The sequence below is a fragment of the Corythoichthys intestinalis genome, unplaced genomic scaffold (assembly GCF_030265065.1).
Source record: "Corythoichthys intestinalis isolate RoL2023-P3 unplaced genomic scaffold, ASM3026506v1 HiC_scaffold_23, whole genome shotgun sequence".
NCBI classification, from domain to species: Eukaryota; Metazoa; Chordata; class Actinopteri; order Syngnathiformes; family Syngnathidae; genus Corythoichthys; species Corythoichthys intestinalis.
The window spans coordinates 9,650,130-9,677,834 of record NW_026651592.1 but is presented as its reverse complement, the minus strand read 5'-3'; the positions used below and the strand labels follow the sequence as shown (position 1 = coordinate 9,677,834).

At 40.9% G+C, this 27,705-nt stretch overlaps 2 protein-coding genes across 3 annotated transcripts; both read left to right on the top strand.

The window, feature by feature from the left end:
* The first annotated feature begins 5,181 nt into the window (after positions 1-5,181).
* On the top strand, positions 5,182-17,627 carry LOC130911178 (serine/arginine-rich splicing factor 1). 2 transcript variants are annotated; one of them, XR_009061985.1, is made up of 5 exons: positions 5,182-5,569; positions 8,189-8,382; positions 14,423-14,595; positions 14,725-16,675; positions 16,959-17,627. XR_009061985.1 is itself a non-coding variant. In XM_057828971.1 (4 exons), exons 1-4 carry the CDS (start codon positions 5,382-5,384, stop codon positions 14,932-14,934), a joined length of 765 nt encoding a protein of 254 aa, XP_057684954.1. In that variant the 5' UTR covers positions 5,182-5,381; the 3' UTR covers positions 14,935-17,627. The 2 variants fall into 2 exon arrangements, 1 of the variants encoding a protein (XP_057684954.1); XM_057828971.1 differs by having other exon boundaries at positions 14,725-17,627.
* A 120-nt stretch (positions 17,628-17,747) lies between these two features.
* Positions 17,748-27,280, top strand: LOC130911179 (dynein light chain 2, cytoplasmic). Its single transcript, XM_057828973.1, has 3 exons — positions 17,748-17,909; positions 18,219-18,385; positions 25,690-27,280. Exons 2-3 carry the CDS (start codon positions 18,254-18,256, stop codon positions 25,825-25,827), a joined length of 270 nt encoding a protein of 89 aa, XP_057684956.1. The 5' UTR covers positions 17,748-17,909; positions 18,219-18,253; the 3' UTR covers positions 25,828-27,280.
* Positions 27,281-27,705: the final 425 nt, after the last annotated feature.

Sequence of the window (27,705 nt, the reverse complement as noted above, 5' to 3'; positions counted from 1 at the left end):
AATACATTGTCGCAATAGTCAGCTGATTTCACATGCTTATTTTTAACAATTTGATTATCCTGTCTGTAAAGACATGATACATAACTCTTATTTAAATGTATGCTCATGTTGTTTCCAAGACTTCATTCTCAATAAACGTGTTCACATAACACCACACTCTTGTGGAATCATTCTCTTTTTACAAATGTAATGACATGTTTAATAACACTGCTACTTATCAAATTGTACGTTTTAGCTTTACTGTTACTTTTAATTAATTAAAGCCACTATGTTAAGTTTGTTTTTTAATTGACGAGCCTGAATCATGTAGAATTTGGTTGAAATTGAGTTTTGCTCTACATTCAGTACTCAGAAATGTTTATGTTGCTTGTACAATATGATAACATTTTAACAATTTTCGAACAAGGGAGAAACTCGCGTAATATTAGTTTGGGAAGAAGTTTATGCCAGTGGAGCAAAATAATTGATGCAATTTTGACTTTAACAAGCGGAGAATGATTTTTAAAAAACTGATAATACTTATTAGACTATGTTACTATACATATTCTAGACCAGTGGTTCTTAACCTGGGTTCGATCGACCCCAGGGGTTCGGTGAGTAAATCTAAGGGGTTCTGCGAAGGTAAAGAGACGCAGACCCCTATTTTCGTGCGCTGATGAAATCTAGGCAAAGTGGCTTTTAGACCAGGTTTTGTACTGGTTTGCTCCCAATTTACAGACTTCCATTTCTTTTAACTGCTAGTCCACGATCTGATGGGAGGAGGAACTGGTTTGCTCAGTGTGAGGTTGACTCTCACTTGGTTTGAGGGAAAACAGTGGTATGAAAAAGTATCTAAGCCTTTTGGAATTTCCTCACATTTTGCATAAAATCACCATCAAATGTGATCTGATCTTTGTCAAAATCACACAGATGAAAAAACAGGCTGTTCTAACTAAAAACAACCCAATCATTTATGTTTTCAGATTTTAATGAGGATAGTATGCAAACAATGACAGAAGGGAAAATAAGTAAGTGAACCATAACATTTATTTTGTGCTCCCAGGCACCAGTAACTTCAAGCAAACACTTCCTGCAGCTGTAGATCCGTCTGGCACATCGATCAGGACTAATCTTGGCCCATTCTTCTCTACAAACGGCTGTAGTTCAGTCAGATTCCTGGGATGTCTGGTGTGAACCGCTGTCTTTAGGTAATGCTGCAGCATATCAATGGGGCTCAAGTCTGGACTTTGACTTGGCCACTCCAGAACGTGTATTTTGTTCTTCTGAAACCATTCTGAAGTTGATTTACTTCTGTGTTTTGGATCATTGTCTTGTTGCAGCATCCATCCTGTTTTTAGCTTCAACTGTCTGACAGACGGCCTCAGGTTTTCCTGCAAAACATAAACTTTTGAATTCATTCTTCCATTAATGAATGACAGGTGGCCAGGCCCTGAGGCAGCGAAACAGCCCCAAATCATGATGCTCCCTAAACCACGCTTCACGGTGGGGATGAGGTGTTGATGTTGGTGAGCTGTTCTATGTTTCCGTTACACATGATGTTGTGTGTTATTCCCAAACAATTCAACCTTGGTTTCAATAGACCTTCAAATATTTTGCCAAAACTTCTGTGGAGTGTCCAAGTGCCTTTTTGCGAACATTAATTGAGCAACAATGTTTTTTTTTTTTTTAGACAGCAGTGGCTTCCTCCGTGGAGTCCTCCCATGAACACCATTCTTGGCCATAGTTTTACATATAGTTGATATGTGCACAGAGATTTTGGACTGTGCCATTGATTTCTGTAAGTCTTTAGCAGACACTCTAGGGTTGCCAGGCCTAATGGGTAATATTTTAACGCTGTCATGTCCAGTATGAGATACCTCTCAGGACTGATGAAACTGAAGTTGAATTGTTTAGGAGTAACGCACAACGTCATGTGTGACGGAAAAAAAGAACAGCTCACCAACATCAACACCTCATCCCCACTGTGAAGCATAGTGGAGTGGGCATCATGATTTGGGGGTGTTTGGCTGCCTCAGGGCTTGGACAACTTCCAATCATTAATGGAAGAATGAATTCCCAAGTTTTGCAGGGAAACCTGAGGCCATCTGTCAGACAGTTGAAGCTAAAAAAAAGGATGGATGCTGGAACAAAACAATGATCCAAACACAGAATTAAATCAACTTCAGAATGGTTTCAAAAGAACAAAATACACATTCTGGAGGGGCCAAGTCAAAAGTCCAGACTTGAACCCCATTGAGATGCTGTGGCATGACCTAAACACAGCGATTCACACCAGACATCCCAGGAATCTGACTGGACTACAGCAGTTTTGTAGAGAAGAATGGGCCAAGATTAGTCCTGATTGATGTGCCATCCTGACATTAAGTGTCAGGATGAAGTTATTGCTGGCAAAGGGGTGGCCACAAAATATAAAATGTGATGGTTCAACTTATTTTTCCCCCTACTATCATTTTTTGCATACTATCCTCATCAAAATATGAAAACCTATAAATGTTTGGGTGGTTTTAGTTAAAGCAGACACTGTATTTTCATCTGTGTGATTTTGACCAAGATCAGATCACATTTGACGGTGATTTAATGCAGAAATGTGAGAAATTCCAAAATGTTCAGATACTTTTTCATACCACTGTACAACAGACCAATGGGCAGCCTGGTCTCAAATTTTGACCTGTTTATGAAACATGCTGTCAACAGAGGTGTCGCGTCCCATTAGGCAAATCAGGCAATTGCCTCGGGCCCCCAGCCAGCAGGGGCACACGCAGCTTTACTGCACTGTCGCAGCGACAAGTGTAGTGAGTGTTTCAATACCATGGAATCATAATAAAATATTTTCTACAATGCGACCTACACCAAACCAACGGCCATGTCCGGCCAACACCTTCACGTCTGGATATGCGGAGGATGCCTGGGGAAAATGGAGGCCCATATGCTTAACGTCTCTCCAGACTGAGGACGTCAAGGACCTCTTTATCTCCGGCTCACTGATGGCGCTAGCCCTCCCGCTGCTTCTTGGTGCCCTCTGGGTACACCGATTCTCGATGAGAATGAAGTGTCAACTCAACGAGGCAATGGAGATTGCTCGTAACAACGACGACGAATTGTCCCAGGTGAGGAAGGAACAAGCAGCGTTAAGTGATGCCACCGCTCAAATGGTCACGAAAATCATCACGGAGATCCGGGATCATGAAAGGCTCGCTTGCGGGAACCGGGCAAGGGCGGATGATGACTAATCTTCCGGAGCGGATACAGCAGACGTGGGCCTCCATGACACCCCTGGCCATCCCTCCCTACACCAACTTGAAAATCAACCTATCCAATGAACCTACTCAAATTGACAATATTGCGTAATGCCATGGCAATCAATGACTTTTGGGAAGATATATGAGTAAAAAAATGGATTATGCAACACTAACATGCTAGACTGTGCGTTCCGGGCTGCTGGGGGACGGGTATCAATGATTCTCTTTCTTGGCCTAACTATCCTACATTATGTAACTGTCAATGATATTGATGATGATGACAATGACAATAAAATTCATTCATTCATCATTTGGCAGATTATCTAGCGATTCTGTTATCAATCCCAATCAGCACTAACCATGTCATGCAGACTATACATGTTTAAGAAAGTCCAATCAGCTATTAAAACCACATGATTGTTTAAAGAGCGACTCACCAAGTACTCTCTGGAGAGTCCTCGCCGAGTTGTTTTACGTTGATTTTCACAGGCCACCTCATTATTCATGTGATTACTTACACATATGGTGATTTTTCCCCAAACCGTCTAATAATGGGTCTATCGTATTCCTCGTTGTCAAATTAAAAAATAGACCCTTAGGTAAACATTTGTAAAATTACCCAAAAATAAGGAGCGAAGACACTCAGTTTTCTTGGCCAAGGAGAGCAAGGAGGGACTAGACAGTGAAATGCTAGATTACGCTGTATAGTCACCAAAATTGATCTAAAACTAAACTCCTTGCTCTTTCTTTTATAAGGGGCTTGTCCTAACACAGAAAGGTGCCGCCCTAAAGGGAGGGGGAAAGCAAGCTGGAGACACCCATGTGATTTTGGTTGGCTATGTGTGAGCATGTAGGTGGAACTAACTAAATACACGTGTGTAAGCAAAGGCACTTAGATAAAGTGGTCAGAATGACCCAGACACTGCAGTTATGCAACGCTGCGGCCATGGAAGATGTCCTCGAATGGAAGATGTCCTCGAAAGTCTAGACGAAAGTCTAGACGTAAGATGCTGAAGATGTCCCAGAAGGTCTAGTTACGCAATGTTGCGGCCATGAAGCAAGGCAGTTGTCCCCCCGACCCTCTTTAACACTTTGTAACACTTAAACATTATACTACAGCCTAGTATAGCAAGCAATAATTATTTACTGGTTATATCAAATAAGAAAAAATATGGCAATATGTATTATGTATGTATTAGGTATATATGAGCACAAGCAAATATTCAATCAATCAAGCAAATATTCAATCAACCCTCGATAATTAACTCAACACTTGTCGAATATGCTATTAAAAAATATAACATATATGCATTTAAAATAATCATAAACAATTTTATTACCAAATTTAATACTCATTTCGGTCGGTAGTCCACCAATCAGTGTTTTTTACGAAATAATTTGAATTTGGTGGGCCGTAGGGCCAATCTGACTACTGATTTCACACAAAGGTATATACCGCCGCATCCGATGGTGGTATTTTTGTGTTGCTAGTCTTTCTTCTATTGCTCCAAGTCCAACTGTCCCATTACTTGTGTACGCTCGAAGGGCCCCATGTTGCTTGTTGCCTGGGGTCCCCGGGGACCCTTGCTACGCCTCTGGCTGTCAATATGAGAAGAAATTTGAAGGAGAATTTGCTAAATTATTAGCTTGCTAGCTTAGATACAGGATATTGGTTTTAAATTTGAAAAACATTGCTTTATTATCTAATTCCAAAGGGTTCGGTGAATCCACATGTGAAACTTGTTGGGATCGGTACCTTTAGCAAGGTTAATAACCACTGTTCTAGACAATGCTAGCTGTCAAATGTGCCAAATATAAGGGAAAAAAGTGTGTGTTGTTGGGCACTGGTTTTGCTCCTGGGAACGGGCCGTGAATTATGCATTTTTATTGGTGACGGACTATATTTTTACGCGGATGTAGCTACGCTTGAGTGCACGTATGTCAACACCGGAAGTTCCGTCTTTGGCGGAGGGAAAAGGGAAGGCTTCTTGGCGACGAAAGAACTGGTCGTAAACCGCAAACAGAACAACCGCTGGACAAACCCTTCCAGTGTCCACACTTTTTGGGCAATTCGCCACCCGGAACGACATCTTGTTGCGATTTTGTAGTCAATTTAATCGACCTGCACAGTTGGGAGCCGCAATGTCTGGGGTTGTGCGAGGCCCGGCGGGAAACAACGATTGTCGAATTTACGTGGGCAACCTACCGCCCGATATACGCACTAAAGATGTGGAGGAGGTCTTCTACAAGTACGGTACTATTCGGGACATCGACCTGAAAAACCGCAGAGGAGGGCCGCCTTTCGCTTTTATTGAATTCGAAGACCCAAGGTAAGACGCCAGTGATACCTAAGTTGAGCTATTTTCAGCCAGTCAGCCGCCATTTTGTGGCTAACTGCTAACAGACTGTAACTGGACCCGGTGTGTTTTTTTACTTGGATATTATTGTTTTATTTGCGGAATCGTGGAATTGGCCGAATTTTACCCCTCACGCTCAAAATATAAATAACATTTCCACAGTTGTTATAGTTGCTTCCCTCTTTTTTTTCTGCGGAGGCCGATTGTCGTTCGGCTGGTCATCCTAATGTTGAATAAAAGCACCTGGGACTTTTATGTTTTCAAACAAAAATAGTCAAATATGAATTATGTGATTACGCTACCAGTCTATAAGATTTATCTGTAAAATTTAATTTCTTCTATACACCGGTTTAAAACCAGCCCACTTCTTTGCTGTGTTGTTAAGGTTAATAAATTATCTACTTAACTTTCCAAAGTGTAAAGCATCATATTAACCAAAAATTTTACGGTTAGCTCTTAAAAGGCAACAATAATTGTCAGATTCTAAGTCACTCTTGCTATTATAGATTTGTCGCAATAACATACAACCGAGTTTGAAAAATGTTTTTAATCTCGTAACTAGGAATGTGACAAAATATCGAAATGGTGATATATTGTGATCCATTGTATCGCCGAAGGTTATCGATCTGCTCCTGCCAAGAATCGAGATATCGTCTTAAAAAAGTGTCAATGTCTTAAAATAAATAAATAAATAAATAAAAAATAGAAAGGAACCAACAAATTGCTACCAAAATCTTCCACCATAATAGTGTTTCAGTTGATTCTAAGGCTGCATTGACAGTGCTCGACGCCCAGTCCATTTAGACTAGAAACTAGGGTTCTAACGGTGCACAAAAGTCGGAATTGAATAAATTTAATTGTGTAAGTGGGATCTGTGTATTATTATTTAATTACCGGTGTTTTAGCTCATTTCAATTTATTTTATTTAAATGGGCTACTTTATTATGTGTTTATATTTTATTTACAGATGTGATGTAGTATTCATTATGTTGTATATTTTACGTTGTATAGTCTTAGTTCCTATGTGAATATTAGTTCCTACTTGTTTTATTGTGGGAGGAGGATTTTGTATTGAACACGGGGCCGTGTTGGTTATTATTATAGCAGAGAAGACAGCAGTAAATCAACAAAAACAAGTCAACTGTGCCCCGATCTACCACTTAAAAGAGATCTGATGGACTCAAAAAGTGGGTTACGATTGCATATTAGTTTGTAAATCGACCTGATCCACTGTATTTTTACACCAGTGACTTCCGGTCTGGCCGATCCTAGCTACCGGTAGTAGTATTGACGCAGGAGGATCGGGTCTCGCGTCAGATAATAAACTCTGCCGTTCTTTTCGCGTGCGTTGTGTTGGGCCGCTTCTGGGACACGTCTAACACGCGGCCGCATTGCGACTGGTGTGCATTGGCTGATTGACTTTAACGCCCGAGTTTCACTGCGTTCTCGCGGCTACGTTGTTGCGCCGTTGACGTTTCTGGGTTATACTGTCCTACCGTGTTGGTCCTCATTATAGCAGAGAAGACGGAGTAAATATAATATACACAAAGAAACTGTAACCCGATGGACCCAAAGCTTTGAAAAGTAAGGGTTACATTACGTCAGAATCGCGTTCGGTACGCCTCCGTTCCAAACCGAGCACCACGTACCGAAACGGTTCAATACAAATACATATACCGTCACACCCTTACGAGAAACGTTCGGTCATTCGAAACCAGAGCATTCACAGTCAGTCTGTTTGATTTTCAGGGCATTTACAGATCACTTGCTGTTCATTTTAGAGCATTTACAGATCATTTCCTGTTGAGTTTGAGTCGCTGCCTATTCATTTGGGTGATTCCCAGGTCACTTCCTGTTATGTAACACAAAATAAACAGGAAGTGACCCATAAAATACCCCAAATAAAAAAAGAAATCAACTGGTAAATGACCTTTAATGGCCAAAAATGACCTCATTGCCTGGCATTGGCTGCCACGGACAGCCATTGACGTTCAATCCATTTGAAGTGTGAGGGATGGCAGCGAATGAACATTCGTTCATTTCGCTGCCACCCTCCCAGTTCAAATGGATCGGACGTCTATTAGTGATACTCATTCCAATTCAAAGCAGAAGTTTTTTTTTCTGTTTATTAGTCGTTTGTAGAATATCATTGAATGATTTCCTGACCAATGTATTGATAATCGTTGTATCGCCATATCGTCAGATCATCGTTATTGTGAGCTTTGTATCGCGTATCGTATCGTGAGGTACCAAGAGGTTCCCACTCCTACTCGTAACACCAAATTTTCACCCCTACGAGTCATTTAAAAGATTATTTTACTTAAGCACCCAATTCCAAGTTCGTTTTTAAGTTAATAACAGTCAATTTTTGTCCCCTGTTGTGAATTAAATTGGATATCAAAAATGGATTTAACGTACTCTTGCTGGTCAAGTGAAGTTGGAAATAAATGTGTTGTATTGGCGTGACAAAAAAGTTTTTTTCCCCCACTAGTTCACAATTCAATGTGTTACTAAAATTCTTAGCTCAATAGTTGATTTCGATATTCCGACGCTCATTTCACTCCGCCACTCACGTCTGGTTTTCTTGGCCAGGGACGCCGGAGATGCCGTCTATGGCCGGGACGGATACGACTACGATGGTTACCGGCTGCGCGTGGAGTTCCCCCGGAGCGGCAGGGGTTCCAGAGGCAGCAGTTTCGGCGGGGCTGGAGGCGGCGCCGGCGGAGCTCCCAGAGGTCGATACGGGCCCCCGTCCAGACGTTCCGAGTACAGGGTGGTTGTATCCGGTAAGTTTCCTGCTAGCATTGACTTGACGAGCTTTGTACAGTTTTAATTTTAGATTAGGGCTGCAGCTATCGATTATTTTAGTCGTTGATTAATTCATGAACTAGTTAGTTCAAATAATCGAGTAATCGGATAAGGAACATAAAAAATTAAAATACCTTTGCTGAGCCTCAAACTGTATAAAAAAAATAATAAATAAGGATCTAAGTACAACAAAGAACAATTGGCTTACTTACATAGCAAAAGTCCACTAGCTTAAATGCTATAAAATGGTAACTTTTTATTTTTACAATGCTCTGAACAAATGGTTCAGGCAATATAGCTCTAAACTAAATTACAAATGCATTAAAAAAACGTTAGCTCAAACAAAAACTTAGCTTACGTTGGTCTTAACAGGGAGCAGCTGGATTCAGCCTTGTGAAATGAGGCAGACCGGAGGGCAGTGTATCCACCCTAATCAATAAAACGGAATGCAAACACTTTCAAAATAAACCATTACAATGCCCCTTCAAATAAACGAATACTTGAAGCAACAAAATTTAATTCGAATATTTTTTTCTAATCGAATACTCAAGTTAATTGATTAATCGTTGTGGCACTATTTTAGATTCTTCTACTTTTTTTGAAAGTGTCCAGGGCTTTGAATTGTTTCTGTCTGGCAGAACTGGAACAACACACACAAAGTATTTGAGACCGCACAACTTTGAAGCTATAAAAAGCCCACCAGGTTTTGTTGCTACCTTTTAGAATGCAGAAAAGCTGTTATCAGTCAAAAATGTGAGCACAATGGGAGTTGTATATAAAAATTCTGTCTCAAAAATTCCATTTAAGCCATGATATTTGTTTTAGAGTACAGCACGGTCTTTGTTTTTATTAAAAAAAAAAAAAAAGCCAAGACGTTTGCCACGCACTGAGTAGATTACTAAATGGCCGGTTTTAAAAATGATCATAATTTGAAAACTTAAAAGCCCAAGAGACTTCAAAGTCTCTTTCAAATGGACTTTGAAATGCAAACGTAGTTTGAGATGAAATGCATTAAAATAGAGCTGTCCCGACTAGTCGACATAGTCGATGTCATCGATGACGTAAATGCGTAGACGAGCACAAGATCCCGTTGACGGTTAATGAAGGGGGGAAAAAAATATATGCTTGGAAAGTTGAGAATCGGAGACGCTCGGTATGCAAGCAGGGAAAGTGGCACAAACCCAAAAAAGCGCACCAGGGTGGCCAAAGCATTGACTGATTTCAACGAAACAAAGAACGGTAGACTGTTGTGTCCTGTCTCTTCAGTGCCAAGCTTGGGTGCACGTAGGCCGGGAATGAACACCTAAAGCGCCCTCACCCAGTTGTAGTTTTGGAATACAACAGCAGACAACAAGCTGGCAGATCGTGAGTCCATCTGAATAACCAACTACATTTTTTTATTGAAGCTGCTAAGCCTGTCGCGATATGCACTAAGTCCATTTATCGCACGGTAATTAAAAATGAGCGGGTGATTTTCACGGCTGCGTTTTATCGCCGAGTGTGTCCGTGCGTGCATACATTTGTGCGTGCGTGTTGATGGCATATGAGACTCCAGTTCTTTTCACAGATGTTTATTGGTCATCAACATGCCGTACAATTAAAGTTCAGAAATACAAAATAAGGAAACACATCTATATTAAACACTGTCAACTAAAGATACCAATCGATCGGGTCCGATCACGTCATTTTCAAAGTATCGTAATAGGCAAAAAAATATCGGACATGCCTTTTTTAAAATATATATACAGTATATATTTTAATTAAATCGTTTTCTAATTGTATTTAACGGTACAGACAAAATGTCTTACACACATCCAGAGTCTTTAATTTTGGCTTAAAGTAGGGCTATCAAATCTATCGCGTTAACGGCGGTAAATGATTTTTAAAAAATTAATAACGTTAAAATATTTAACGCAATTAACGCATGCGCCGCACGACCCACTCACGCATTGTCGCGTCCAATCTATAATGGCGCCGTTTTACCTATATATAGAGCTAAAAGGCAGCGCAAAATGAGTAGAGTGAATTTTGGCAGTCTTTGGAGCCTTTTTTTAAATGACTAAAGCCTTACAATCCCTCTCTCAACAACTAGAAATATCATGGGATGCAATGTGGGGAAGAAAGGTAGTAGTTGATCTTTTTCTTAACACCCTATGTTATTTCCCAACGCAGAGAAGATATATCAATTGGTGCCACTGCGCACAGTCAATGGTTGCACTTCCCATCATGCATTTGGGCAGAACGGTTAAATGCCTACAGTATAATTTTCTGAAAGCTCAACAAATACACTAGATGGCAATATTTAGTCACAATATACAAAGTCACATTTATCCTTTAAGAATTACAAGTCTTTCTATCCGTGGATCCCTCTCACAGAAAAAATGTTAATAATGTAAATGCCATCTTGAGGATTTATTGTCATAATAAACAAATACAGTACTTATGTACTGTATGTTGAATGTATAAATTCGTCCGAGTTTTATTCATTTTTTTCTTAATGCATTGCCAAAATGTATATGATTGGGAAAAATTATCGGGAATGATTGGAATTGAATCGGGAGCCAAAAAAAAGCAATCGGATCGGGAAATATCGGGATCGGCAGATACCCAAACTAAAACGATCGGGATCGGATCGGGAGCAAAAAACATGATCGGAACAACCCTACTGTCAACGTTAGCATTGCTACATTGAGGCTAATGGGGAAAAAGACAACCTACTTTAACCTGCTATAAACAGGCATGAAAATGGCGTACCTTTCGGCAAAATTCGTTTTTCATGTCTCCCTCCTTCATCGCACCTGAATCACAGAATCCGGATCGTTACCAGGCTCCTGCAGCGCTTGCTGATGAGCTGATCATTTAATTCAGGTGTGTTAAAGGAGGAACACATGGAAAACAAGCTGGATAGGGGCTCTCGAGGACCGGACTTGGGCACCCATGGGTTTAAAAAACAAAAACAAAACTTTTTTCCGGCACTTTTTTTTTTTTTTTTTTTCCAGAACATATTTGCAAATTGGAATGGATTATACCTTTGGAAGTATGGGTTTAATAAGAACAAATGGTAATGTATACCTAAAGTAAATTGAATAATCTGACCCATTAATCTGTTAACTACGCCTGTCGCGATAACAAATTTTAGTGTGCGATAATTTATCTCATAAATTATTGCGATATTATTGCCCCCCATTTTTAAAAAAAATCAATTTACAATAATACAGTGAGAATACAGTATATATTAATAGATCAAGTACACCCATGTAAACACGATAAATGTTTACTCAAATTCAAAAATACTTTTTAAGAAATCACAACTAAAAACAATAGACCATGCCTCTCAAAAGACAACAATATTAATACCGCACAGAAATACAGAATAAATAAAATGTGTTTTTCCAGAAAAAACTCGCGAAACTTGGAAAAAAAAGCGCATTTATCAAGGTTTCATCAGCCGTGATTGAGTATAACTGTCTGCCAAAACAGCCAGATAGCACAGATCTAAGTCCTCCTGCCCCTCTGCTATTGAATGTCTTGTCGACATTTGCGTGGCGGCGCTCTTAAATAGAGCAAGGCTCTATTTTGGGGCCCGCGTCTCGGTGCAAATTCATTGAAACTTGCCGTTCGTCCAAGACGGCTGTCCACTGCTCCCTTTCGCCAAAAAGTCCAATCCAAAATACTGTAATGCCCCGGATGGGGGGAAGAAGGAGAGGAGTCGGTATTAGCTTACCCACTTTATTGTGGCAACAATAACAAAGAAAAACAATAACAAAATAACAGCGGGCTGCCGCGACATGCATCTTGCTATCTCGTTTCCTTGTACATCACAGCTCGTCTCATAAGGGGGCTACGCATAGTTATGGACATTACAATACACAATGAATAGGTTGCTTCTGAACGCTTCACACTAGGCTGCTGCTAGTTTGAAATGGCCTTAAAAAAGAAAAACACCTCTTTTGCAAGTCGTGGCGGCTTTTATTTTAGTGTGGCGGTGCGCCAAAATGTTTAATGTGTAGGAGAAACCCTGAATCCATAATGTCGCGATGTTCCGATCCGATACTCTCGTTATCAGCGCCTAATGCCGCTGCTGTTTTGGGGTATCTGACAGTATCAGATTTGGTCACGAGATCGAATTTGATCCAGTAGTCGCGTGTATTACCAGTACTATAGTGCTTTTCGGTTGCTGTAAATAAACCACGAGGCAAACATGTTTGGACTACTTTCTTTAAAAATTAAGAAATATGATTTGTCATTTACTGTTTATTTTTTGCATTATTTTTACTGGGCATCGCATCGGTATCGACAAAACATATCTTGAAAAACATCATATTGGAAGTAGGGGGGGGGGGAACACCAAGACATCCCTAGTTTATACTACAGTGTTACCCGCGGGTTATTAAAAGTATTGAATTTAGTTTTCCATTATTAAAGGTTTTAAAAGTATTAAGTTACCTGTCGTAAGTCTGGAATTTTTTCACCGTGGTTTTAATTTTCAAGAACATCTCAGTGCAACCTAAATTATATCTGTGACAAAGTTTCTTTTCTTTTTTTAAAAATTTTTTTTAATCCATAACGAAGATGACAAGTAGAATTTTTACGATGCACTGCACCCTGTGCGTGCGCGCCATTAGCATCATTAGCATCAACATCACAACAGCAGCCAATCGCACAGTACTGTGTGCTAAGGCAAGGAACTGCTCAGATGCCTTAGTTGTTATGTTCGACGAAAGCCTCAACAAGACAACCAAGTCCAAACAGTTGGACCAGCATGTGAGGTATTGGATCAGCGACCAAGTCGCATCCAGATACTTTGGGTCGCAGTTTATGGGTCATGCGAAGGCAGTGGACCTACTTAACATTTCAAAGTAAGTTGCCAATTTCTCCAATTAAAATGTCTTTGATGCAATAATGTATTTCTGCACGGTTTGCCTTTCGAATTAATGTGAATTTCTCAGTTTTAACTCAAGCGTTAGCCATGTTCAATGGGGTATTGGCAGGTGCACTAGCCTTAGCATGGATAAACCGGAGTCGTAGATTCACCATCACCCTCAGATACACAACACGGTTGACACTATTATCGGAACGAGTGCGGGGTAACGTTGGTCTGAATAACATGGCATGGTGATAGGCAAATTATAATGTAGGTGATAGTAAAACACCTCCTGGAATATTTAAATGTTTTTCTTGATTAAATAAGAGTATGGATTTTCTCTATCTGATTAAAAGAAATGTCTTCAATAGCTAAAAAAGGATTAACATGTGTTTTGTATACTTCTTGTAATGTGATTAGAAAAAAAAACGATTACCAAGGGAAATGGTCATGTGTGGCTTTTTCATTTTGTGGTCATTAATGGTAAACTACTGCCATTTAGTGGCTGTTTTTTAAACTTTCACTGCCAATTGTAGGCACTTTACAGTTAAGGTGGCCAACTTGACAATCGCCTACCTACCACCTTGACTCGGTCCTCTTAAAAGGGAAACCTGTTGTATTGCAAATGTAATTTCTGAAGTTGCTTTACAATAATAGTGTAAAATCAATATTATCCTGGGAAAAAAAATTCTGAAAGACCTTATATTTAAATGTGTTTTAATTGTATCTTCAATAAATGTGCATTCTTTTGTCAAACACGTAGTAATTGAGGTTAAATTTGATGTTCAGTGCTTTATTTAATATGATTCAATATTATCTAAATAATGGGTGCGAGAAAAGTATTAATTTTCAGTTGAAATGGCATTAAAAAAAGGTCTTAAAAGTCTTGAATTCAAATTAATCAATCCTGGGGGGACCCTGTACTAGGTGATGTATTTTTAATCACATTTTTTCAACGCCTCGTTTTACTTTTAATGCACATTTCCAGCTAAAATGGAAAGCCCAGAGTCATATAACTGGAAATATGTTTTACAGCATATATGAACCGATTAATTAATTTATCATTGAACTAATCTGTTATTAGTCGACTATTAAAATCTATTTTGGCCACCTTGGTGATGTTGCTCGTAACTATGTTTGTCTGGTATGCTCAGGACTCCCTCAGAGCGGCAGCTGGCAGGACCTAAAGGACCACATGCGCGAGGCGGGCGACGTGTGCTACGCGGACGTGTACCGGGACGGCACGGGCGTTGTAGAGTTTGTGCGCAAAGAAGACATGACCTATGCCGTCCGAAAGCTGGACAACTCCAAGTTCCGCTCGCACGAGGTATGTTGTTAGCGCTTTAGTCTCTGTGGATTTGTGTGCGTGTGCCAAGTGAGGTGAGTATTCCCCCACGTCCCCTCTCCTTACGTCGCCATTCCTCCTACAATGTGCAGTTGTCTTGTGTGCCGCCAGGGAGAGACGGCGTACGTTCGCGTGAAATTAGATGGTCCCCGCAGCCCCAGTTACGGACGATCCCGCTCGCGCAGCCGCGGCAGCCGGAGCCGAAGCCGCAGCCGCACCCCCAGCCGCAGCCGGAGCCGAAGCGACTCTCGAGGACGCGGACGGCCCTCGCCGCGCTACTCGCCGCGTCACAGCGGCTCTCGATCGCGATCGCGCTCCTAGGAAAGCCGGTGGCTTTATTCCCTTTTGCTCAACTTCCCTCTGCTGCCCTGTGATGTAACTAGGGTTGCAAAAACGGGAGGAATTCCAGTAAATTTCTTTCTGGAGTTAAAGGGAAAAATGACACCGTTATCATGTTTGTCCCAGCAGAAAGAATATTCTTTCATGAATTTAAAAAAAAAAAAAAAAAAAAAAAGCACAAAATTTCATTTTTATGTGTAATAGCGGAGAAAAGAGTAAATAAGAGCCAGTATTTCCAGGAAGTGGCCTTTTGGCATGGGGGCAGACATTTTATCGATGCCGGTACTGTTTTAGACAATCAAATGTGAATATGCTGACTTACTCACCCTCTTTCGTTATGTTATTATTACTCAACATATGCATCCATGCTTGACCCCTTTGTGTACATATCTGTGGGTATAATTGACATCATAAAACTTTTGTTTTTTTGGTTAAACATTTTCCCTGTTATCAGAGATGCGAAAGACGTTTGCTTAAGTAGTTAACAACTAAAACGACTAATTTCTTAGACATTTGATAATGGAGATAATATTTAGACAAGAAAATGATGCCATTTACGTGCGCTGCCATTTTGTGACGGTAATACCCACACTCACGTCAGGTGCATGATAACTGGTATTAATGATGTCACGAGAAAAGGAGGGGTATCTGGCATACTCATGATTGGCTAAATCTGTATCAGCTTTCATTTCCTGGAAAAAAATGCAATTTCTACTACTACACTTGAAACTGACATTTTGTGTGTTTTTTTTTTTTATTTGTTATTTCCGCTGAGCTGCACATGACAAAAGGTGTCTGTCCCTTTAAGATGGGAATTTTGAAACGTTGTCGTTATTAAGCGAATGTTGCAACATTTTGTCGTGTACAGACGTACACGCTAAATACAATTCAATGAAATGTTTTATTTGGATTAACAGAAAATATCTGCGTTAATGGACTACACGAGAAATCTCAACAAATTTCTACTGTTGCCAGGTTGAAATTTTGACAATTTTAAGGTAGAACAAATTGGTTAACAAATTACTTTTCGATTAATTTGTTTATTGGAAAATTGTCGTAATTCAATAATATCGAGAAACAAAAACTTGACGACACTGTCATACAGACATTTTGATCTAATGTTTTATTTTAACTAATTGGCTGCCATTGACGGCGATTGATGCCCAATCCAATCCACTTGAACTGGGATGGCTGGCTGCCAACCCTCTCGTCCAGTAGTGATAAACTAATTCAAATTCACAGTTGGATGACCCCCCAAAAAAAAACAGCTACGCAATTGGACAACTGTCATCAATGCCACTGAAAGCTACAATAACGAATCTTCAAATTTGGTTGCTAACCTTCTGTCCCATCAGTCAGTCCTGGCAATTCCCCTGGAAAATTCCCGCAATTTTGTAACCCTAGGCGTTAACTCCCAACACTTTTTTAATTAAATAGTTTTGTCCTTGTGGTAAAAGTATGTAGTTGTTCACTCTCCTTACCTCTCTTCCTCCTTTTTTCCCCTCCACCTGCACAAAAATGTTGAGCCGCCTCAATGTTTTTGCAAATCAGAAAAAAAAAAAAAATTGGACAAACACCACCACCAACGCTTTAACTGTATTTCACCTTGTGTCTTCCTTTAGAATTCTGAAGAGAAGGATTAAAGTGATTTGGAATTAAAAGCCACTGTGGTGGAGCACATTTCATTTGTATGGTCAGGATAGGACATCAAATGGAGGCCATGGTATGCTTCACATTCCGTCAATCCATGTCATTGCTTTGTTATGCATGTCATTGATTTTAAACTGCTCTCTGGCCTGCGACACGCAAAAGTTGTGGTGTAAATGTAACATATTTGCTGTTGTATGTATACAAAAAAAAAAACATAGGACTTGATGCAATGTTAGGGATTTTTCCCCCTGTTCATACTGGCTTTTTTTTTTTTTTTTTCTCAATTTTGTTTTTCCCCGATTTTTGTACGTTCTGTTCTAACGGTCTGCCTCTGATTTTCTTCCTGGTATTTCAAGGTTTTGATTGGAGAGAAGTGGCTCAGTGGATCGCAATCCTTTGGAGCTGGATCCATTTTTAGGAAAGGGATTATAGGCAAGAATGGATGCTCGGGAACGGGATCAGTTTTCCAGGATTTCCCAACAAAATTTTCAGAACAAATTAATAGGGGACCTCCCGGAGCAACTTTTTCCTTGATTTCCCCCGGCCCCCTTTTTTAAAGTTTTTTTTTTTATTTTATTTTTTATATTTTTTATCGTAGCCTGCCACCTTGCCAATCTTAGGTTTTTCAGTGATAATGGCGAGAAAATTGACGAGAAAAACAGGACCAGGAAGTTGGATCAAAGGATGGAATCGTAGATGCCTGGTATGAGGGAATCAAAAGTTGGGGAGGGTTTCATAGGGGTTACTAGTTTGAATGTTGATTGCTTGTTCTAACCTTTTTTCCTTCTAGCATTTTCAATAAAGACATTGAAAGACATAATGCCTCTTTTTTTTGTTTGTCAAACCTATAGTAGTCTAGCTGTTCTATCACGAAAGTTAGGTCGATTGTTTGCATTTAAATAAAGTGAAATATATTCATTTAAAATAATTATTCAAAGAATGATTAAAGTCTATATTTACATTCATAATATTAAAAAAAAAAAAAACTAAATTTATATTCCACCGTCTTTACGCCACGGGCGAATGTTGCATTATGGGAGGAAATAAGATGCCGGCATAGAAGGGCTGCTGGAAAACGCCTGCGCATTGCGGGGAGACGGTGACTGACCAATAGGAAGCCGTAGCTCGCAAAGAGGGTGGAGCTAAGCATCGACATAAGTGAGAGTGGATCGTGAACGTCTTTCTACAACATTCTCATTGTGCTTAAAGATTAAATAAAACTGCATTTAGAAGACGGAGCAGCTGGACAAACTTGTCCGCCTGCGTTCAACATTGGAACTCTTAATTTATCTTGCTCTTAACCTAAGGTAAGCTCGTGTTTTATTTATTTGCAGGACTGTCTCGATTCTCGTATTAAATTTCGGACGTGTATTTTTCCTAAAATTAAACTCATGTGAAACGTATGTGGTAAAAAATGGCAAAGCCGAATGTGTTGTTCTACGGAATTAATTTGGCCAAGTAATATCAGTCCACCTGTATCAAGTTTCATAAAGTCAATAACGTGGCGCGTTGAAAAATAAGTTTAAAAACAATAACGACTCGACGTAGGCTAAATAATTAGCTTGGGCTGTCGCATTTGATTGACACGTATGTTGCACTCCCTCTTCCTTACACAGGGTTCATCCTCCTGATATTACTCATCGTCAACGTCATGACTGACAGGAAGGCCGTCATCAAGAACGCTGACATGTCCGAGGACATGCAGCAGGACGCGGTGGACTGCGCAACGCAGGCCATGGAGAAGTACAACATCGAGAAGGACATCGCTGCCTACATCAAAAAGGTGATCCAAAGGGACAGTTTCTCACTGGCGCCTCCAGAAATTTTTCATAGGGGTGGCCAGATGGGGCCACTTAAAATCTTTGGGTGGCACACCAAAACTAAAAGCCATAATTCCAGGTTTTCATTATATTATTGCAGTAAAATGGTCAGGGGAAAACTATCAGAAAGACTTAAGGACACGACCACTGATATACTTTGGTGTATTGTGTAATATTTGATGCTACTAATGATTTAATGTGCATAGTCCATATGTTGAGGTGGTTGCAGCTCAACGTTGCATTCGTAGGAAGAATTGACGGAGAATAAGTTGTCTTTTAGCCAAAACTCGGCGTATTTAATTTCCATTGACATGCGGATACATCCTCTCTCATTGCTGTCTTCACAGGCAATCCCAAAAATCAAAGTAATCAAAGTCAAACAAAAAGAAGTAATATAAGTAGCACTTTAGACAATTAAGTCCCATCTTGTGGCGATAAGATATGTCAATAATAACAAGCAATAGGAACATTATTTCAACATCAACTGAGGACACATCCATAAATACATAACATTTCTCTCAACACCATAACTGTCCAGTCAACATTTTGAGTTCCACAACCATTCTGTTTTATTGTGTTATGTATATATTAGGCATAAAGTGTACATTTGACAAAACAAAATAATTACTGGGGAAAAGCAGGTGCTGGCAGATACAAATAAAAGCAAGTACAGAGGCAGTCATATCTTAACTAGATATTTCCCAACACAATGTTAATGTGATACTGAAGCGGGATGCTTTACTATGAGTCTTTATTGCTCGCTCTGAACTCTCGTACACTCGCTCTCTCTCTTGAGCCGGAACGCGCGCAGCTCTTTATAATGTCTGTCACGTGACTGTGACGCAGCCGGTAACGCGCTCGGCCAAACAGACAAGTACGGTGGGTGAATTATGTCCAACAAAGGGTCACCACACAGGTCCCCCCAGAATTCACCCACACAGGACGCCAGGCGCAACCCGAATCAACAGTACGGAACGGAAGGGTTGCGCGGCTGGGACGTCAGTGGAAGACGACCGAACGGACAGTCAGGCGGCCGACCAGGATGCCAGACGCGGGACGCCCAAGCAGAACAGTCTGGAGGACGCCCAGGATGCCAGGCGGCGGGCGACGGAACGCGACGATCAGGCGGCCGTCCAGAACACCAGATGCGGGACGTCCGAGCAGAACGGTCTGGAGGACGCCCATGACGAGGAGCGCGCCGTGCAGCACCGCGCAGGCGAGGCCGGAGAAGCGGACGCCGAGAGAGGCGGCACGCGTCGCTGAGCAGCGGTCGAGACTTGCAACGAGCAGCACCACCCAGTCGAGGCTGCAGACGAGGGCGACGGGCGCGGCGGTCGGAATCGGCCGTTCGAGGCCGGAGACGACGGCGACCAGCGCGGCAGTCGGAGTCGCCCGGTCGTGGACAAGGGCGACAGGCGAGACGAACCAGGCCGACCGGTCGTAGCAGGAGCGGGGGAAACGCCGAAACCGGAGCGACGACATCGTTGTCCAAAGGCGGAGGACGAGGAGAGACGTCGGGGGCGGCGTTCGCTGGCGCTGGCCGATGTGCAACCTCGGAGACTACCGGAGGCGCCGGCACAGCAGCAAGGCTAGCGGCGATGGCCAGCGGCGTAGGCTGATGACTGACCTCGGAGACTCCCGGAGGCGTTGGAGTGAGGTCAGAGGCGGCGGCGGCCAGCGGCGCCAGTAGAGGTGCGACCTCGGAGACTTCCAGAGGCGCAGGTGCTGGAGCGGCGTCGTTAGGAAGGCCAGAAGCAGGCGCAGCAATGACGTCGTGAGGCGAAGTGTCGCCGAGAACACCAGGGCCGGACGGGACGCCGTCGAGAAGGCCGCAGGCGGACGGGGCGTCGTCGAGAAGGCCGCAGGCGGACGGGGCGTCGTCGAGTAGGCCCGAGGCGGACGGGGCGTCGTCGAGTAGGCCCGAGGCGGGTGCACCGTCGTCGAGTAGGCCGCAGGCCGGCGCAAGGGCGCCGCAGGCGGGAAAGCCAGGGACGGGCGCACCGTCATCGAGTAGGCCGCAGGCTGGCGCACCGTCGTCGAGTAGGCCGCAGGCGGGCGCACCGTCGTCGAGTAGGCCGCAGGCGGGCGCAACGGCGCCGCAGCCGGGAAAGCCAGGGACGGGCGCAGCGGCGTCGACGGAGAGCAGCGACGGAGCCGAGGCGAGCGAGAGCGGGGCCGGAGGCGAGACAGCAACTTCGGCGTCGGGAAGAGCCAGAGCAGAAGCGCGTGGCGGTGGCGCGGGTACCGGGACAGCAGTACGGCTGCGAGGAACCGGGGCGGAAGTGCCGCCATCCATGGCGGGTACCACGGGCAGCAAGGTTCGCGAGGCGGGCACCTTGGGCGCCTCTGAAGTCGATTTGTACGACGGTTCATAAAGTCTGAGGAGGTGCGCCTTGAGCCCCGTGTACTTGCCCACCTTCGGCGGATAGACCACGAAGCGCTGTGCTCTAACCGCCGTCGAGTACCCGAGCGCGGCCACCACGTGGTAGAAGCGCATGGTGTCGTCTGAAACACCACGGAGGACGAACTGCTCCTCCGCGTTAGCGAACCACGCGGCCGCAGAAGACTCGTCGAACCTCGGTAGCTCGAGAAAGCTAGCATCCGCCATTGCGTAAAGTGTTCAAAATGCCTCTGAGACTTCAGCGAGGCAGTCGGGGTCACCAGTGAAGCGGGATGCTTTACTATGAGTCTTTATTGCTCGCTCTGAACTCTCGTACACTCGCTCTCTCTCTTGAGCCGGAACGCGCGCAGCTCTTTATAATGTCTGTCACGTGACTGTGACGCAGCCGGTAACGCGCTCGGCCAAACAGACAAGTACGGTGGGTGAATTATGTCCAACAAAGGGTCACCACAATACAAAAATAATTATTACTGAATGAACAAAACATAAAAAGTACTTCACAACAGGGATCAACAGATTACCAGGCTATACCGTATTGCAACATACAATCATATCGTTGTTTAATGTAACTCAAAAATAATTACTGAATTGTCCGAACAAATATACTGAACAAAAAACAAAAAAAACAAAAAGAGCTTGCCAAAACTTAGAAAAACTGTGCTCACAGGATGCAGTGCTCACAGGTAACGCAAGTGCTATTTTGCACAATTTCTCCTCACTTAGCCTCTGTTGCTTTCGTCGTTTCTTTCTCTCCTCCTGTGCTAATTTTCTTCTTACAATAAGAAGCAATGTCTGTCGACTTTCTCTTCATCGTCTGAAAATTGACCAGCAGCAGCTAGCATTAGCTATGTAACTCAGTTACACAATGGTAAATGGTGTTATACTTATATAGCGCTTTTCCACCTTTCAAGGCGCTCAAAGCGCTTTACAAGTCGAAACCACGTCAAAAAGCTGCTCTAACGGGTGTGTAACAGCACAGTTTAGCTCTTAAAAAGCACATGTTATGATGGCGCATACTTCCACTTCTTCTTTTACAAAGGTATTCTGACTTATATACTTACTTGTAGTCTTCTCTCTCTTTACTTTTGTGGCGTTCACCGAAATAAGCTGCCCATCGAATGGCATACCGCACACAGGCTATTTTTAGACCGTGACGTCCCACCGTAAAGCGGAAGTAAGCCGAAGTGGGACATTATAGACCCGCCCTCGCATAGACCCAACGTAATTACTGCTACTTTTCTCCAGTAATCTTTCAAAAACGAACATGCCAATCACGCATTGCTTTTTTGGAACTTGAAGAAACGACTCTAGAAACTTTCCAGAAACCAAAAACTCGGGAGGAAAAAATGTGCAGACCGAATCAACTTGCGCGGACTTTTAACACCAGCTCGGCGAATCCATTCACGTTTCATATGCGGTAAACATTATGTTGGGTTGGCATGGTCTTTCAGAGGACAAAGAGGTAAGCCATTTTTATATTTTTAACTTATTTTTTTAGCGTAACGTTGTGCCGTACTGCTTCTTTCTGACAATGAATGACCTGAAAAGAATTACAATGGTATCTGACTGCAACTGTTACCGTTTCGGTTTTATATATATATATATATATATATATATATATATTAGGGCTGTCAAACGATTAAAATTTTTAATCGAATTAATTACAGCTTAAAAATTAATCGTAATTAATCGCAATTCAAACCATCTATAAAATATGCCATATTTTTCTGTAAATTATATATATATTCTGTAAAATAAATTGTTGGAATGGAACGATAAGACACAAGATGGATATATACATTCAACATACGGACTGTAGTGGGCATTTCACTCTACTGTCATTTAAATCTGTCTATGCTGTCCTCACTCCGAAGCGTCTACTTTTTCCAAAGCTAGACAGCTAGTGAACGACGCCTTAATAATTAGACTTCTTCCTTTTTCATGTGATTTATTAATAAAATGGCCTCAAACCATTGTCCTCTTTAGACCGTCGTAAAACTACAAAATAAAAGTACACAAGCATTGCATTAGCAACAACGTTAGCTTAGCACGCTATACAGGTTCACTAAACATAAACAAAAAGCATCTCATACAAAAAATATAACATTTCGCTTACTAACATAATATGTACATTCTTTACAACAACCATACTTACGGACAAATCTTGTCCAAGGATCATATAAGCACAACATTATCAGCCCGAGACGTCGTGCAGCCATAATGAAGAAAGAAAAGAAGAAAATAATAAACCATGTTGCAAAGCGACCACAAGAGTTCGCTGTTGGACAGCACAAAAAGCCTTGCTGTAAAACTTACCAAAAGGCAGAATACTTTCTGAGCGGGACATGTGCGTTAATTGCGTCAAATATTTTAACGTGATTAATTTAAAAAATTAATTACCGCGCGTTAACGCGATAATTTTGACAGCCCTAAGATATATATATATATTAAAAAACAACTTTAGTAAGGGAGAAGTGTAAATAAATTATAGGATTAAGATGTGTTATTAATGAAAAAATTAAAAGTGTTGGTTGGCTGTCACTGAGTAGCATTTGCGATCGCTACACAAAGCTAACTAAATTACCCCCAAGAACGGTAAGAGACGTAGGACAACCAGAGGATATATAAGAAAGACAGGGCTGATGGTAAATGATCGCTTGTTGAAACAGGAGAATGTCATTGTCAGTCGCGTCGATAAAAAAGCTATGCTTAGGTCGGCTCGTTTTTTTCGTCTTTTTCAGCCTTCGACACTAAAGTATGAAGCAAGCATAATGGCCACCAGGGCTCCATCCAGCCATCGGAGTCTGCTCCGCGCCTGGGGGGTGATATCGGGGTCCGACCAGTGTGCCACGACAGGGCACCGTACCGTTGCGGGTACTCCGGTGAAATGCCGATGTCACACGCCCGTACCGGTGCCCTTTATTCGGCTTAGACTCCAACAGACTCCGATGGCTGGATGGAGCCCTGGTGGCCATTATGCTTGCTTCATACTTTTATGTCATTGGCGTAGCCACCTGCCAATCAAACACACCGGGACTAGCGTTGAAGTTGAATCTTTGTGTCAAAATGATTCAATCGAAAAAAAGTGCCTTCAAAACTTTTTCCACTTTAAAAAAAAAAGTGTGTTCAAAACTTTTTCCACTTTGAAAAAAAAAGAGTTTAAAACTTTTTGCTTTTCAAAAAAAGTGACACTTCAATTAAAAAAAAAAAAAAAAAAATTCAAATAAAAAATATATTAAAAAAAAAAAAAGTTTTTGCAAATGATTTTTTTCTTTGATTAAAAATAGTTTTTTGATTAAAGCAACTTTTATTGCGATTGAATGATTTTGACACAAATGTCCTACCCCTAATATGGCTCAAACACAAAAAGGATTGCTTCAATCAAAGAAAACAGTTTGAATGAAAAATAAAGTGTTTAAATGCGAATTTCTGAGTCTCAAATATTTTTTCACATTCAAACCTTTTTTTCTACGATTGATTAAAAAAAAAAAAAAAAAAATTGAAGTGATTTTTCTTTTGAAAATATGTATTTTTTTGTTTGAAGCAATTTATTTTTTGATTGAATAATAAAGACACAAATGTCCAAGCCAAAATGTGGTCCAAACGGAAAATTACATGACTTCAATCAAAAATGGTGTTTCAGTTAAAAAAAACTTGACTTTAATCAAAAAAATAAAATTCAATCAAAGAAAAATAGTTTTCAAATATATTTTTTTGAGTTTCAAATTTATTTTTGCATTCAAACACATTTTTTTTGATTGAAGTGACGTTTTCTTCGATTGAAAATATATATTTTGATTGAAGCAAATTTTTATTTGATCGAAGCAACTTTTTTTTTTGATTGAATAATAAAGACACAAATCTACCTCCATACGATGCATGTGTGATACATCATTGGAAAACTTAAAATCTCTATTTTCGAGGGGAAGAAAATTTTGAACAGGAGGGCGTTTTACAAAAAATATATAAAAAAAAAAATTAAACAGCGAAACCCCATTTGGAGGTGAGAGCATGAAAGAGCAGAATTAAAGACACCATGACTTTAACGATATATTATTGCGTACTTACCTTGTTTCGATCCAAAAACTCCATGTAGCATGTATCACTGAGGGTCAAGACACAGCTGTGAATGGCCACAGCTGGATATTTTGAGGATTTTATGCGTGAAACATGGTCGTATGACAAGGGTGGCGATGCAGAAATCACAGACATCAAGGAGTGGTCGAGATTTTCTTTTTCATATATTTACCCGTTTAAACGTTGTTTTTCAATTTTTCTTTGTTTGGATCGATTATCTATCATCTAACATATCGGGGAAAATGCGACGGTAATAAAAAAAATTAAAACTAAGCAATAGTTATATGGTAGATAGCCGTGACTTTTTTGCAGACACCATGTTTTTCATTGTGACGTAATTTGTTTAAAAGTTTAAAATGTGTGAGTGAATAATTTTTTAGTTTTTTTTTTTAAACGAAATATTAGACGTCAATTAATGATTTTAAGCTAAAAATTAGACATTTTGAAAAATAATGAATTACCTTCGTTTTGCACGACGTCTGTAAACGGGGGTTTCCAGGGTAAGCTGGAGAAATGAAAAATAGTTTGGGTGCTTAATGCGCCATGAATCTCCTATGGCAGCATACAGACATGTACTTTCGAACACAACAGTTATTATGGCATACTTGGGAACTTAAAATATTTTAAAATTTATTTTGGCATTCGAACAATTTTTTATTTTTATTTTTTTGGGATTGAATAATAAACACACAAATCTACTTCCATATTATTCCTGTTTCATTTGGTTATCTCATTTGGATTTTTACATGAATCTTTTTTTTTGTTTGTTTGTTTGTTTGTTTTCTCCAGGAATTTGACAAAAAGTACAACCCCACCTGGCACTGCATTGTGGGTCGCAACTTTGGCAGCTACGTGACTCATGAGACTAAACATTTCATCTACTTCTACTTGGGCCAAGTCGCCATCCTGCTCTTCAAGTCTGGCTGAGACTGATTTTTGTTTCTTTTTTTTTGTTCCTTCATGTTTTCACTCCTCGATGCTTTAAGAGGCTTGCGCATCACGTACTCTAATGATAATGACAACTTCACGTAATGATGCAGCACTGCATGGGTGACTACTTTTATTTGGTAGGTACAGTTGCAAAAAATGACCAATCTGCGGTTGCAGTTTCAAACCAACTCTTACTTTTTGTTGAGTTAATATCGTTAAAATCTGAGTCGGTGGACCAAAATGGAGGCCCCGAATTGTGATTAAAGAGTCTGAACGTCATCACTATGGGGGCTAGAATTAGGTAGAACTTTTGAAATTAGATTTTTTTTGGAAGATTGTTAATTATTTTGATGCCGATTTTGTGTTTGTCGTATAAGACTTCGCCACACTACAGTGTCCATGTCGGAACTTTCGAAAGTTTTTCACCTTTACAGTTTTGATAATTAAAATTATTGCCAATATTCATCCAATGAAAAATTCCCTGCCGAATATTTTTTTTTTGTCAACAAGACACTTTTAAAATTTAGGATTTGTTCTACCGAGTATTATTTTTTATCGAAGTTTTTATGTTTCAACTTTTCGTTTTTCTTGTCTAAGCTTTGTCAGAATAACGCATCTTTAAAATATCGCAATTTTATTCGACGTAAAAAAAAAACCCAAACAAAAACAAATTTAATTTCCTTTGAATTTGCTAATTTACCATCTGATTCGCAGGTATCATTTTTATAATATACGAACAAATGTAAAAAACACTAAAAGTTAGACGTGCTTCTACCCAATCGTCGGCGTGTTGTTTTTGATTATTTTTAAGTTTCTGTTCTTATTCTCCCTGCAATGTGAATTGACGACATTCTCGAGCACTTTTGTTATTACGGACATTCATATCGTCTGCTAGCATTGTTCAGCTAGCTCGTTTCGGGTCTTTTACTACTAGCACTCTTCTGTTATCGTTTATTAATATGGTAACCGAACAAACATCTTTTCTTTGTAAGATTTTGCAACTAGCTTGTGTCAGGTGCTGGTTTAGTCTAATGTGATGCTGCCTTTTCTTTGGATTCCTTTTGTTGGTTTGTCCGAATTCTTGTCCACCGCAAGCGAAGTGTTAGCTTTGACTGTGATTGATTATTATTTTTGTACTTTGCTGCCATTAATGACGATCGACGTCCAATTCATTTTGACTGTGAGGGTGAATTCATTCAAAATGGAGTCGCCCCCTCCCTGTAAAAACGGATTGGACGTCTATCGCCGTCAATGGCAACGAATGAGGGACAAGGGATGTCTTCCTTTTCTAATAAGATTGATTGCCTCTGGCATGTTATTACTGTTGTAACTGTTTTAGCTGATCCTTTCAAAGCGCATCTGTCTTGGGAACAATGGCACATCATTTATAGTTGCTAAAAAGCCAAAACGTGGGAAAACTAAGAAATAAAGAATTATTGTTGACTTGAAAGCTGATTATCACAAACATGTTAAGTTCAAATGTCTAAATTTATCATTATTTTTGTAATATTCCACCCGAGTGCGACAAATGAGTCAGGGAATGGTCAACATGGGACAAAATGCCCACACGTGTGGGTTGAAAATAGGAGTGGGAACCTATTGGTACCTCACGATACGATACGGTTTGCGATACAAAGCTCACGATAACGATGATCTGACGGCTGATACAACGATTATCGATACATTGGTCAGGAAATCATTCTAGGGTATTCTAAAAACAACTAATTAGCAGAAAAACAAGTTTCTGCTGTGAATTGGAATGAGTTTATCACTAGTAGACGTCCAATCCATCTGAACTGGGAGGGTGGCAGCGAATGAACATGCCAACCCTCCCACTTCAAATGGATTGAACGTCTATGGCCGTCAGTAGCAGCC

What these genes read in the sequence shown, in the direction of transcription:
- LOC130911178 (XM_057828971.1), top strand. Translation starts at nt 5,382, where the DNA reads ATGTCTGGGGTTGTGCGAGGCCCGGCGGGAAACAACGATTGTCGAATT. An exon ending in ATTGAATTCGAAGACCCAAG is followed by an intron (nt 5,570 to 8,188) that starts GTAAGACGCCAG and finishes TTTCTTGGCCAG; the next exon opens with GGACGCCGGAGATGCCGTCT. An exon ending in CCAAGTTCCGCTCGCACGAG is followed by an intron (nt 14,596 to 14,724) that starts GTATGTTGTTAG and finishes GTGTGCCGCCAG; the next exon opens with GGAGAGACGGCGTACGTTCG.
- LOC130911179 (XM_057828973.1), top strand. Translation starts at nt 18,254, where the DNA reads ATGACTGACAGGAAGGCCGTCATCAAGAACGCTGACATGTCCGAGGAC. An exon ending in TCGCTGCCTACATCAAAAAG is followed by an intron (nt 18,386 to 25,689) that starts GTGATCCAAAGG and finishes TGTTTTCTCCAG; the next exon opens with GAATTTGACAAAAAGTACAA.